This window comes from Peromyscus eremicus, chromosome 19, assembly GCF_949786415.1.
Source record: "Peromyscus eremicus chromosome 19, PerEre_H2_v1, whole genome shotgun sequence".
NCBI classification, from domain to species: domain Eukaryota; kingdom Metazoa; phylum Chordata; class Mammalia; order Rodentia; family Cricetidae; genus Peromyscus; species Peromyscus eremicus.
The window spans coordinates 51,532,987-51,547,774 of NC_081435.1; the positions used below are offsets into that span (position 1 = coordinate 51,532,987).

At 36.1% G+C, this 14,788-nt stretch overlaps 1 protein-coding gene across 1 annotated transcript in view; it reads left to right on the forward strand.

Annotated features, from left to right (window-relative positions):
* Wdr7 (WD repeat domain 7) overlaps positions 1–14,788 on the forward strand; it is a 290,638-nt gene that overhangs the window by 124,793 nt on the left and 151,057 nt on the right. The window contains exon 19 of the mRNA XM_059246685.1: positions 10,217–10,330. Within this exon, the coding sequence (XP_059102668.1) occupies positions 10,217–10,330 (114 nt within the window). The remainder of the gene's footprint in view (positions 1–10,216; positions 10,331–14,788) is intronic.

Below are 14,788 nucleotides of genomic sequence, written 5' to 3' on the forward strand. Positions count from 1 at the left end.
ACTACACTGGAGCTAGGTGGGTACCTTAAAGGAATCAAGTTTATAGGCTGGTCATGATGGCACAGGCCTTTAATCTCAGCACTGGGAGGCAGAGCTAGGTAGGTCCCTATAAATTCAAGTTTGGCTTGGCCTACATAGTGAGTTCCAGGCCAGCCAAGGCTACATAGTAAGAATCAGTGTACAAAAACAAAAACAAGTTTATTCCTTTTCTAACTGTGTTAGGATTCTTGAGAGGAACAGAGTAATACAATGCACCCCCCCACATATATTATACATATATAAATGACATTAATTACAGTGGTTTACAGGCGGTGGTCTGGCTAGTTCAACAGTGGCTGTCTCCCTACAGAAAGGCTTAGAATCTGGTAGTTGTTCAGTCCATGAGACTGGATGTCTCAGTTGGTCTTCAGTCTAAGTTGGAAATCTGAAGAAGTAGGTCCTAATATCAGTGAAGGAGTTCCTCAGCAGCAGATAAGGTGAGGGCAAGCAGGGAAAAAGCAAAGTCTTCCTTCTATGTCCTTTTTTTATGGGCTGATACTTGAAGGTGTGGCCCAGATTTAGTGTGTATCTTCTGACCTCCAATGATCCAGGCTTAGGGTTGCTTCTTTCCACTTCAAATAACCCAGTTGAGAAAAATCCCTCACAGGTGTGCCCAACTGCTTGCCTGATAGTCAATTCCAGAGGCAGTCAAGTTGACAACCAAGAGTAGCCATCTCACTGCCGCCCACCTTCTGTTAGTAACTTATTTCTCACTATCGTTTGGGCTCCAGCATCTGGTGTCTTGTTAGCTTAACTCTCCACCTGTCGCCACTCATACCTTCCTGCTGTCCCACGGTCTTTTAGTGTGCTGCTCTTTCTTCTTCACCTGGTGTCATTCCGTGATACATTTTACACACCCTTCACAGTGTGCATCTTCACCTGGTGTCATTCCATGATGCGTTTTACACACCCTTCACAGTGTGCATCTTCACCTGGTGTCATTCCATGATACGTTTTACACACCCTTCACAGTGTGCATCTTCACCTGGTGTCATTCCATGATACATTTTACACACCCTTCACAGTGTGCATCTTCACCTGGTGTCATTCCGTGATACATTTTACACACCCTTCACAGTGTGCATCTTTACCTGGTGTCATTCCATGATGCATTACACACCCTTCACAGTGTGCATCTTCACCTGGTGTCATTCCATGATGCATTACACACCCTTCACAGTGTGCATCTTCACCTGGTGTCATTCCATGATGCATTACACACCCTTCACAGTGTGAATCTTCTTCACCTGGTGTCATTCCATGATGCATTTTACACACCCTTCACAGTGTGCATCTTCTTCATCTGGTGTCATTCCATGATGCATTTTACACACCCTTCACAGTGTGCATCTTCACCTGGTGTCATTCCATGATACATTTTACACACCCTTCACAAGTGTGACTTTTCTTCACTGGATGTCATTCCATGATACATTTTACACACCCTTTACTGTGTGCATCTTCTCCACTAGGTGTCATTTCATGATACATTTTACACACCCTTCACAGTGTGCATCTTCTTCACTCAGTGTCATTCCATGATACATTTACACACCCTTCACAGTGTGAATCTTCTCCACTCAGTGTCATTTCATGATACATTTTACATACGCTTCAAGACCTAACTCGGATGTTTCTACTCCATAAAATTGATTTTGATGTATTCTCTTCCATATGCTCAAAATGTTGCTTGATTTTTTCCCTTCATTTCTAAACTATTTTATATAAAATATACACATTTATAAATCTGCTTTAGTACTATGCCTATCAGGTTCTCTAGTAAAAAAGTTCCTCTTTCTTGCTTTAGTTTTATTCCCTTTGCTTAGTAAATCAGTCTCCCCCCCAAAAAAATTAAATGAAAATGGATGGATTTTCTCCCCATTTGTATTGCCTATATTTGGAAAGATAATCTACAAAAGTGATTTTTCAAACTTTTTTTAAAAAAGCGTTTATTTTTCAAATGAAAACTTCTATAAACTTTGTGTATGCCTCTTCATACACTTACACAACTACTTAATGAGGTAACAATGAGGATCTCTGTCTAGGAAAAAGTATGTTTGAAAATTTTTGGCTCATCACCACATCCATTCACCAATCTTTCTTTGTATCAGTACAGGAGAGATCTTTTCTCAACACAGGTAAAGGTCAAGGTATTCCTTACAGCCCCATTCCTGTAACTGTTCCCTCAAGTTCCAGCACGCACCAGATCTGAAGCTGAGGGTCTCTTTTCACTTCATGGCTTTCCTGGAGAAGGCTTGTTCAACAGTAGCCAGAGTGCACGTACACAGTCTTTATCAAAATGTGAGCACTTTGCACAGTTTTTGCAGGTGCCTGACCATATGAGCAATGCTATGACCTTGGATTCGTTTAGATGTAGCCATCCTTTAGATCTAGCCCAGGATTCAGCATCTTTATTGCTAGAGCTGTTATCTTTCTCTATCTCCATCATTTCACCTCCATTGACTTGAAAGCACCTTACTGTTAACATGTGCTTAGTATGTGTATGCAGTGCGGGGTGCTGTTTACGCTGCTTGGTTACCTGTCTTCACAGCTAGTGTAAGGAGAGAGGCAGGAGAGAGGCAGACAGGCAGAGAGATAGAAGGGGAAACAGATGCAGAGAGAGTGTGAATCTTAGGAGGGCTTTAGTGGCAAATTCTTAAGCAGTTCCAAAATGCATAATTCTACTTGTAATTGAGGTTTCAAATCAGCTAGATTTCAATGTTAGTGTGTGTCAGGGCAGGTTGGCCTTTGTTTCTCATCACCTGGAAGGTCAAACCATATTAGTCTTTCTTTCATTTGTGTCTTCTGAAACGAAAATTGGTCTTAGTTCACTTGTAGTATGCAAAGCAAAAAAGTCTTAGAATAGGTGCCTATGGTGAATTTAAAGTTTTAGGTATGATTTTTTTTACTATAGATCACTTTCAGTTCTGTTTGGAAAACAAGAAAATAAAGCTTTATGCTCTGACGTTAACACTCTGTTGTGCAAGTACACTACTTGTGGTTTCTGCTACTTGTGTCTTTCCCAGCTTGTTTGGCTGCTTTCAGAATGGTTTATAATTACGTATTTTATGAGAGTAATTTCATTAATAGTTCAAAATATTAGGTAGGAAAATGTATTTCATTAATTAGACATCAATTTTCTTGTTACCAAATAATTATTGTATTCTGATTTAATTTTAAAGAAACTATGTTAATCATATTTTTATTTCTCTAATTGCATTATGCCTTTAATATGCTTAGCTTGTTTCTGATAAATTAAAATGATCTTTATTCAGAATAAGTGATACCTACCTTCAAATTTTTTATATGAAATCTTTTTATAAGACAACATCTATAGTGTTATAATTTCTATTTTTGATGCTTAGAGAAGGAAAAGTAGATACTGTGTCTTTAATGGAAACCAAAAGGTTATCTTCTGTGGCCTTTGTGTGTATGTGCTGATGTGAATGTAGGCAGCCAGACAGGCGGTGTGTGCAGAGAGACTAGGGAACGGCTGCGGATCGATACGTGTGGTGTGAAGTGAATTAATGTGAGGCAGGCCGTCTGTCTGTCATGAGTTTGTGGGGAACGTGGGGCAGTGTTGGTCAGTCACTGCACAGATCCGCTTCCAATAAATTCCTGCCTTCTGCCGCCTGTGCAACTGGAGATCTTCACACACTCCCTTATGCTGGATTTTACTTCATTCAAAGTAAATGTTCATATCAAACCATTGCCTCCAGTGTACTTTAATTAGATCACTGGAAAGCCGCAGTTGTGAGAAACTGATGAAATAAAAATATCTGCTATTGTTTGGATATATTTTCTAATCTCACTGGAAATCTATATTTTATGAGAATGAGAAATATAATTTTTATTAACATTTTGTATGTTTTTGTTATTTACTCTAACAATTTTATCCCTTCCATCTAATCTTCAGTAAAATAATAAAGTTATAGTGAACTGAACTGACTATATAGACCAATATTGCTTAATGAGCTGCATTAAAAAAAAACTCGCTAAATTAGTGTTTTATCTTTGCTTGTCATGTTAGTCACCTGAGTTCATTTTATTTGTCTTTACCCAGTATTGTAAACCAGTTGGAAGAATGTTTATAAAGATAATATGTAAGACATGACATGTGCATTTTAGCTAATGTCTATATTTTATTGTTGAAATTAAAAAAATGTATTTTATGTGTTTAAGTGTTTTGTCTGCTTGTAGGACTGTGCAGCATGTGTGTGCCTGGTGCTCTCAGAGGTTGTAAGAGGGCCTCAGATCCTCTGGAACTGGACTTACAGATGGTTAGGAAGCTCTCTGTGTGTGCTGGGAATTTGAACCCGGGTCCTCTGCAAGTTCAGTTCATGCTCTTAACTGCTGAGCCATCTCTCCAGCTCCTATTGGTGGGATTTTGAGAATAGTTTTAGTCTATTGATTTTGAAGACGCTATTCCTATATTTACATTAAAACATTTTCAAGTGATTTATAAATATATTTATGTACGTATGAATGTACATATGTATGTACAATTGGAAAAGTTTAATTATTGCAGGGTTTTGGCAATAAGTGACCATGGTGTATAGAAATCTATAAGGTCTCATAAAAGTCTTCCTGTTGTCTGTTTTCACTTCTCCTGTTCAGTACAACATTCCCCACCCCATGCTATCATAGCCAAACTTCCTCTTACCAATTTTCTGCTTCGTTCCATTTTTTCCCATTTCCTTCCTGAGTCTCATGTTCGATATTTTATATGAAACCTATAATGGTAAAATGTACATTTTGTAACACTTGCATTTGTATACTTCCTCTTTCATACATTTACTGTATCACTTTTATTAGATCTCTTGCTATCCTTATATATTTGTAATATTTTCTTTTCTCCAAAACACCATTATTATTTCCTAGAAATTAGTTAATATAATTTGTGTTGAGGGATTGGGGTTATTTTCATTGTGTTCTGTTCAATCCAGGTTTATTGAACTTTATGCCCAATACTTTGAGTATATTTATCAAAATAATAGTTTATCTTAATATAATTTGACAAATAAGCTCACTGACGTGACTTATATAAGCCAAAAACAAAACATCACCATATAATCAACAGTTTAAGCCCTTGGTTATGAATAAGCAAGTTTATGTATACAGATCTTATAAAGATTCTTTTTTTTTTAAATTTTCCACACTATTTTATCTTTTTAAATAATGAATCACAAGGAAGTAATTTTTGCTTTGAAAAGCTTACACATTTTATATTAGTAACAAAGTAATTTCTTATTATCTTTGTATTTCTTTGGAACTAATAATACACAGGTTAGGGAGATGGTTTAGAAGATGGAGTGCTTGTTTGCACAACCTTAGGCACCCAAGGGCTGGAGATAGAGCTAGCAGTTAAGAGCCCATGCTGTTCTTGCAGAGGACCAGGATTTAGTTCCCAGCACCCACACAGGCAGCTCAAAAATACATGGAATTCTAATTTCAGGGATCCAGTGATCTCCTCTGACCTGCATGTTCTCCAGAAACATGTGTGGTACACACACATTCGTACAGACAGTTACTTCACACAAGATTAAAATAAATACAAAACATAAGAACCTAAGGCCACATCTCTAGTAGCCATGTAAAAGCAAGGTGCAACAATGCAAATCTGCAACCCCAGTATTGGTGGAGGCAGAGACATGTGCATCTCAGGCTTGCTGGCCCATCCCAACAAGTCAGTGAGTTCCAAGCTATCAGACTAATCATTGTACAATAGATAAGATGGTGGGGGGAGGTGAACAGAGATAAAGGAAGAAACCCCATTATAAACTCAAGCCTCTGCATATACAGGCATTGACAATCACACCTGCGTACCTTTATACACTTGTACATACTGCATACACACACACACACACACACACACACACACACACACACACGGAGAAAATAATATTTTGTCACAATCTATACTTATGTTTTATGACTGAGATATTGTCTTTTTATTGTATACTTTTTAAATAGTTAAGTTTACATATAATTTACATATAGTAAAATGTATCATTTTGGCTCATAGTTTTGAACAATGTGTTTGGCCATGTACATACTCCCACAAGCAGGATATAGATTAGCTTTGTTTTTAAAGATTGATTTATCAAATCCTTTGTTAAATCCTTAACCCCCAGCAGCCACCGATACTGTGATATCTGTCTGCATTAAGAGAGTGCATAGCATGCACCTAAATACTATGGAGATCAGAAGCAGCCACATTATGGTTTGGGGTTTATAACAATGCTATGATGCCTTCCTTTGCAGGTAGAAAATAAAATGCTTAGCATTATTTTAAAATGTTATTGATCTTTATATGGCTTGAAATTTTAAAGTTATTTCCTGAAAACAGACTGCTAACATTGGCTTTGATGGAGGAATTAAGAATGTTATGATTTGGTTGTCTATCTTCAGCACCTCCAGCCTTCACTATCACCCAGAACCTTTAAAGAGTTTTAGGCAGTTGGTTGTCCTCACTGTACAGTGTTATGAGAATTATGACATTGAGCTTATTGGAAAAAATGGTCTCTTTGTTTTTTATTTATTGGTAACTAAATAGCACTGAAGATGGAATTGCCTATTCAGGGATTATCAGGAACGTAGCTTAAATATTTTTTTTTAAAACATGCATTCTTGGGTTGATGATGTCATTTAGTTGGTAGGGTGCTCATCTGGCTAGGCAGTCCCAGCACTTAGGAGGTACTGGCAGGAGGATCAGAAGTTCAAGGTCATCCTCAGCTACATAGCAAATTCCTGGCCAGCATAGGCTGTGTAAGACACTCCCCCAAAACAAAAACAAAACAAAGATAAAGTCATGTATTCCTGATAGAAGAAAATTCTCATGGGAATTTTTATTTCCTACTGTATAAATACTCTCTTGTTCTTTTTTTCTTTATCTACTTTTGGGGCTTGGGGAGTACCCACAGTTTACACACAGCAGCATGAGTGCCTTGGTTGATGCAGAATATTAGAAAGCCAGACATGTATGGGTAGATTTACTGAGATATAATTTATTTATTAAAGTTTCCCCAAATAGACACAATTCAGAGAGCTTTTAGCTTATTCATACAGTTGTGCAGCACAGCCATTTTTGGAAAATGTTCACCTGAAAGTGAGCCCCAATACTCAACTGCATCTTTCCTGGTTCCCCACACCCTCTCATCTGTAGGCCAATGTGCTGCTCTATTTAAGTTTCTAGTGTCTATGTTGCAGCATCCATCAGCTCCGTCTTCTTGTACCTTGCATAGCATTCCACTGTACGACTATAATTTTATATTAGTATTACCATTTGCACTCTCGCCACTTTCTGGCTTTTGTAGATATTGCTGCTGTGACTATTGATGGGTTTGTTTTCATGTGGACATATGGTTTCAGTCCCTAACAATAATTGCTGGATCATATATAAACTTTGTTTGATATTTAGGAGGAATTGAAACACTGCTTGCCAGTGAGATTTGGAAGTTTCTTATACACTCTAGATACTGGTCTCTTGTTGGATATGTGATTTAAAAAATGTTTTCTCTGCTCTGTGTCTTGCCTTTTTTCCACTTCATAGGGTTTTTGCAGAGCAAAAGTTATTTAATCCTGATGAGGACCACCTAATCAATATTTCTTTCTGTGGATTATGCTTATAATGTCAAGCCTAAACTTTATAGTGCTATGATTTTTTAATGTAAGAAATTCTAATTATTTTACATTTTATATTTAAGTTTATAATTCATTTGGAGTTAATTTGATGTAAGATGTGTGCTCTAGTTGGGATGTACTTTCCTCTTGATGATGATTATCTCCAGTTTGGTAATATTGAGAGGTGGTGGAGCATTTCAAAGGTGGAGCCCAGAGAGAGGTTGGTCAGTTATTGGTGATGTCTTTTGAGAGTGATTGAGATAGTTGTTATGGGGCTCAATGCTTGCTTCGTCTTCTTCTAGCATCATGTAATCTTTTTTTCCCACACTCTTGCTATGATGATTCTGTATACCACTAACCATGAGGTCCTCACCAAGGCCAGTACATGCCAGCACCAGGTCCTTGATACTCCAGAAGAGAGATACACAGTAGAATTTTATTCAATTTTCAATAGAATGAAGTATGAAATTCTCAAGTAAATGGATAGATCTAGAAATTAAGTGATAATAAATTTGACTAGACTCAGAAAGACAAATACTACATATTCTCTGTCATGTGGGATGTCTAGCTTCTAGTTTACAGGCGCTCTCTCTCTCTCTCTCTCTCTCTCTCTCTCTCTCTCTCTCTCTCTCTCTCGTAGGAATACATGTGAGTATAGGTTGAGAAAACCTTGTGATGAAATGACTTGTGGGTTTCAGATCAGAAAACCTGCATTTCAACTCTGGCTTTGGAACATAGCAATAGTGTTATGTTGAGCAGCTTGTCTCTCTGGTTAAATAGGATGAATATAAATGCCTTACTTATAAGCTTCAACATTCACTTTCATTGAATCTCTTAATTTCATAGGAAAAGAAAATACTAATGATCATTACTGTTTAGATTGTTCTTTGATATTGTTGTTCCAGTTTCTCTGATCATTTTTAAAATTACCAAGTGTTAGCAAAGAATGAGAATGAGATTTCAAAGGTTATATTTTAATTCAGTTATATGAAAAATGATCTTTAATTTTTTAAAATCATTTGAACAATGTGTCTTTTTAGGAATGTGTTTATACTTTTCTTTCTATCCCCTTCTCATTGTGATTATTTCCCAAGTAGATTGTGTTGATTAAATAATTAATTCTTTTCTAATAAATCCTTCCTTCATGTTGAAATTCATCTTTGGAACCCAACAATAAATATACTTCAGTAGAGTGGTAACATCATCATTTTCTGTTCAGTGGGGACCATTTTTGGCTTCATTATTCCCCTTTCTCTCCCTTAATTCTTTATCTCCTTTGGGCCTCCCCTCCCCCACTCCCTCTACAGCAGCTCTGAACAAATGATGCTGCTATGATGGCGTGTTCTGTTTTCAGTATTCAATCTTTAGGTCTTGTAATCATCTACTGATAGGTCCAGATTGACATCATTTAAGTGAGAAATTGAGGGGAGTCTGCTTAAGGAGTATTAGGGAATTTATTAGGGTATAAATTGAGGAAATACACTCATGAATACAGAACCAAGTAGACAGCTGAAGTCCTCCTCTGATCTTTTTGGGAATGAATCTACCTGGCAATTCAGTCACACCAAGAAGCAGGAAGAAGGGAGAAGGGGCCTTGTGAATCCTCTCCCTTTCCTTTTAAGAGGTCACTATAATGGCAAGAAGCACGGCCTCCTTTGGGCCTTATAGCCCAAGGTCACTGGCAGAGCAAATCCCACCACACTTCACTGATGGTTTTTTTTTTTTTTTCCCTCTCTCGGTGCCTTTTGTAAGCCTTAGGAATTGTGTAGGACAGTATACTTCAGAAGAAAAGAAATCCTCAAGTGTTTATAGCATTTAGTTTGTAAAACATTTGGATGGCTCCTGTATAAGCAAATATTAAAGTACTTCTTTAAAAGACTTGTTTAGACATTTCCACTTCTATAGTACCCACAATGGACTGGTGATAATAATATAAAAACACTATAAATCTATTATTCATTGCCAACTTAGAAATAATATGGTAGATGCAAATTAACACCAGATTATTTTATCAGAGGGTTGAAAAGATGGCTATGCAGGAAAAAGACATTTGTGTGAACTAGTAGAGGTGTGATAATTATGTTCCTCATCCCTAATTCTTTCATCGAGGGAAATGTTTTCCTTTGGTGACAATACATTTCCAGGGCCCAACTCCTTCTTCCTCACCCTCACGTCAGCCCCGTGATCTAAACACACTAACACAGTAGAGAAGGAAGCCTTTGAATCACTTCTTCCCTTTACTTTTTCTATCTGATTGCTGCACAAGTCTCTAAATCAGACAACATAAGTATAGCAAAAGTGTGTTGGTGAAATCAATCAAATAAAAATATACTTTACATCAGCATTTGGGGTCTGAGTTCCTCAGATGTTGATTAAAACTAAATACAGGATATACCCATGCATGTCCATCCATATAAATCAATAAAACAAAGAGGAGTGCCTTATTCATTATTTTATTTGTATGTTATACTTTGTTAAATTATCTTTTGAATAAATAAACAATCCATTTCTTTCATTTTATAACGTGAGATCTTGTCGCTCTTGCCTGTTTTAGCTGGTGTCACCGCAGAAGCCATTCAGACTATGGCAGCAGCTCCAGATACCTCAGGGCCTGAAGCCAAAGTCCAGGAAGAAGAGCATGACCTCGTGGATGATGACATCACAACTGGTAAGCAGGGGCACAGCCATGGGATTTGTTGGAGCTTTGCTTGGTATTTCCAGCTGTTTGCTAAGTCATGTATTGGGGTTGTGTCTTTTGCTAGAAGGCTGGAAACTTGAAATGGAACTGTTGGCTTGGCCCAGGATGACACATGTCGCTGTAACAGTGAGCCTGTGAGCTGTGACTAGCTTTTGTGGGAAATCTTGTAATTGTGAAACTAGAGTCATTACTAAAGCCTTGGGACATGGAGAGACAAATACATGCCCATTAGGCCATGAAAGGCTCTGTAATCACGAGGTTGAATTCAAGAATAATTAAGTTGTAGTGGCAATGTGTATCATATAGGCTGCGAAAATGTATACATACTCTTTATACTGCAGTTGAGGAAGTGAATGGTGCTTTTTCAAGTTATTTGCTTGGAGTGGACATCACATACTCTTATTTGTGTTACCTATCATGGAACCAGACATATAGCAAATTTTATGAAGTTCACATATGGCATATTTAGCCTGTCACTGTATCATTTTGACTAATTTTAATTGCTGAATTGCTGAATCTCTACATTCATAGTACTCAATTTCTTTGAATGTACTGAGGATAAAAACAGACTGGATAGTTTTATTGAGATTAAGGTTTTGTTGTTGTTGTTTGGGTACAGGTGGTTAAAAGTAGTTAAAAATGTGACCAAAATCTCTAATTTCTATTACATGTGAATATTAAACAACAACTTTAAAAGTAGTATTATTAGAAAATAAGAGTGCAATTTTTATTTTAACATTTTATTGATTTGTGTGTGTGTGTGTGGATTTCACATCAAGCATCCTGATCCCACTCATCTCCCTGTCCCCTCTCTTCTGCCCTCTGCCCTTGTGACCTCCCCACCCGAAACAAAATGTAAAAGTATAGCCAAAAGACAAAGCAAAGTCTCGGCACAAAAGCTGCAGTGTGGCCCCGTGAGTCACACAGTGTACCCCTTAGTCCTTACATCTTTAAGAGTAAAATTTTTCACTACAAATTAAAAATAGAATTTTCTTCCTTTCATAGCAATATGTAGCAAGTCTGTTACTATCAATCACCACCTGAACGCCTTGGACTTCTTCCCACTGGGAAGAAGGTGGGAGAGCTCAGTGATTGCCTTAGGTAATTGCAAAGCTGATGTCTAAGAATGGCTTTGAGTATATTTTGCCTTAGGAGGAGAGATGATGGAGTTTCATTGTTACAACAATTTTTATAATAATTTTTACTTTTTGAAATTATAATTGCAATATTTCCCTTTTTGTCTTCTTCCCATGGCCCCACTTTCTCTCTTTCAAATTCATGGCCTCTTTTTCTCTGTTGTTACATATGTGCATGCATACATATACACGTATATATTTCTAAATATACAACTACAACCTTCTCAGTCTGTAGAATGTTACCTGTATGTATGTATGTATGTATGTGTGTGTGTGTGTGTGTGTGTGTGTGTGTGTGTGTGTATATTTATATAAAATCTTGGGTATCATATACACTTGGAATTGGATTACCAACTATTTTTAACATGTAAGTCTTCTAGTGAAAAATGTCATATAACTTAAATATACATGCTTAGGAACCTCCCAGTTTTCAGAAGTCATTTAGCATTGAACAATTAATACAATTAATTTGTTTCAATAGCTACTAAAGGAAATATTTGCAGATGTTTGTTAACTAATAAGATACTTTTTAGCTCCTGTTTTTTATTGCTTTTTTTTTTAAACAGCTGCTACGGATGGGTTTTATCTTAATTCCCTAGACAGCTGAAGACCTTCTGTATAAAAAGTAGTTGTTTAATTTCTTGCAAAGGAGGGCCTACCTTTGCAGTAGTAGATCAGTGAGTATTCTGGAATAAAGATCATTGTGTGCACTCAAATTAACTTTAAGAAACTAATTGAAAATTTAGATTATGCAATTATAAACACATGAGATTGTATTATAGCTCATGACTGTGTTCTTACAAGTTTAATGCAGTTTTAATGTAAGTCTCATTTGGAGAATTAATTCATGCTGCCTACCATGTATTTTAATCTGTTTAATTTGGCTAAACGTGTGTGACGAATGGCTTCTGTCAGTTGATTTATTCGCTTCATGCCATGGGTACTAGAAGGAAGATTGTTCAATATCCAAAGACTTTAAATAACCAAAAAAGCCTTCGTTAACATGTTGTCAGGGCAGCGAGCATGCTGCCGTCTCTTGATTGTTCAGGTTGCCTGTAGACTGCGACTTGATTAAGCTGTGATATAGATTTTTGTGACAGTTTAGAAGAAAACCATATTTCTTTTTATTGACTAGAATCCTATATAAATTGCATTATGGAAAATATGGTAGCTGCATCGAGAAAAACCCATTTTGAGCATGCTCTTATTTTGGGATGAGCAGTATTGTCAGGTATCAGCACTACAGAATGAAAGGCTGCCAGCTTTGCCATTACCTTTGAAAAAGATTCAGTTAATTTTTTGGTTATTTTAAAATAATTGCTAATAATACTTCTTCATAAAATAACTAGAAATTATATCATGATAAAATTTGATATATTTAGATAATGTGAGTAGCTATTTAATTTTGTTTTTGCTATTATCTGATACTTATTCTTAGAAGTAGTTTGACGATATACCAGTTGAAATACAGTATAATTTCCCATTTTTGCTAAAAGAAGGACGATTGTTTCTGAAATTATAATTTTGGCTGAGAATGGTAAGGTATGAATGCTGTCTTAAGATGTTTATGCTTAACCCAGCTCCTTTTGTTAGTGTTTTCCTCACAGGAGTAATGCAGCATAGAGAAAGCCTTGTAAGTGTGGGCTTTGATCAATGGAACTAATTAAGTGTGTTTGAAATGAAGAGTACTTAATTGGAAGAGAACAGCTGGAAAAACTGGGAGGAAAAAAAATTGAGTCTTGATTGAGACGATTTAAACCTTCGCCATGTCATTTAAACAATATGCTGCTGCTATTTCTCTGTTTCTTTTTGAAGCTAATACTCATTGATGAGGGCTGCAAAGTAATGCCTGTGTGCATGGACCACACTCAGATTTACTTACCATTCTGTCTTAAGGGTCATCACATTCTTTAACTGTGTGGTTTAAATTATATATCACATTTATTTTGGTGGATCAACGTTTTGATGTATAAAATATTAAAATTTACTTTATATGAATTTTATATCATATAGTATACATAGGAAATGTGCTTTCTCAAAGAAATTACCTCAGGGTTTCCAATATTCTATATATTTAAGATCTAAGATCTTTTTTATCCAATAATATAATATTATTAAGATTATGTCCAGATTATTTACAATTTCTGGATTAAAATTGTCCTATATATATATATGCTTTTGTCCATATACTTTTCCTTACAATTATAACCTATGTAGATATACTATGTAATATATATGCCACTTAAATATAGTATGTAATCAATATTGTAAATAATGTGTTTTGTTTGCATTATGATTTTATTCTATTTTGTTTTATTAATTTATTATTCATATGAGCTTTGTCATGTTAATTCAGAGGGCCTTGTTTTCCTGATGTCCTCCATCCCCTCTGTCTCTTACCCTTTTTCCACCTCCTCTTCCATGGGGTTCCTTGAGCTCTGAGGGGAGGGATTTGATGGAGAACTCCCTCTTAGGGCTGAGTGTTCCAAGGTCTCTCACTCTTTGCATAATGTCTACTTGTGGGTTTCTGTGTTTGTTCAAGTCTGCTGCAGGAGGAAGCTTCTCTGCTGATGGCTGAGCAAGGCACTGATCTCTGAGTACAGAATAATATCTTTAGGAGCCATCTTATCACTATAGTTTTTCTTTTTTTAGACCATTATTATTATGATTTTATATGACATCATTGTACTAGTAGAGAAAGCTCATTAAAAACTGACCTCCATATAAAAAATTTTAGATGAAGCAGGATTGATTCTTGAGTAGGCAATCTGTGTGGCATAGTTTTTCTTTATATAGTTTTCTTCATGGTAAAAGATAGCATTATAATTGAGGATGAAGTTATAGATCTTCTAAATGTTACTTTTTACACAGCTTTTTAAAATTTCGAACTAAAAATGTTTTAGAAGGGCTTTATTAATAACCTACATTTATCTCTTTAAGGAAATGACTGTATTTGTCTTTAATGTCTTGTTTCTTATTTAATATAACAAGGACACAATTGACCATACAATAATGAAAAAGTGTCAAAAGTCACCAACATTGTCAATTTAGTGCTGCCTGCACCAGGCTGTGCCCACCTCTCCAGCTCAATTGCATTTTGTAGTTATATGTTATTAACTGATGTATGGTTTTCTTAAGTTCGTATAGCTGGGAGGAAATTCATTTTTTTGGTAAATTAATGTAGATTTTTATAAATTTACATTCATTTCTTTTTGAATTATATAATCAAAGTATTTTTTTCTAGGTCTGACATTAGAGATTTTTATTTTACTCCTTTTTTAATAATCAGTGG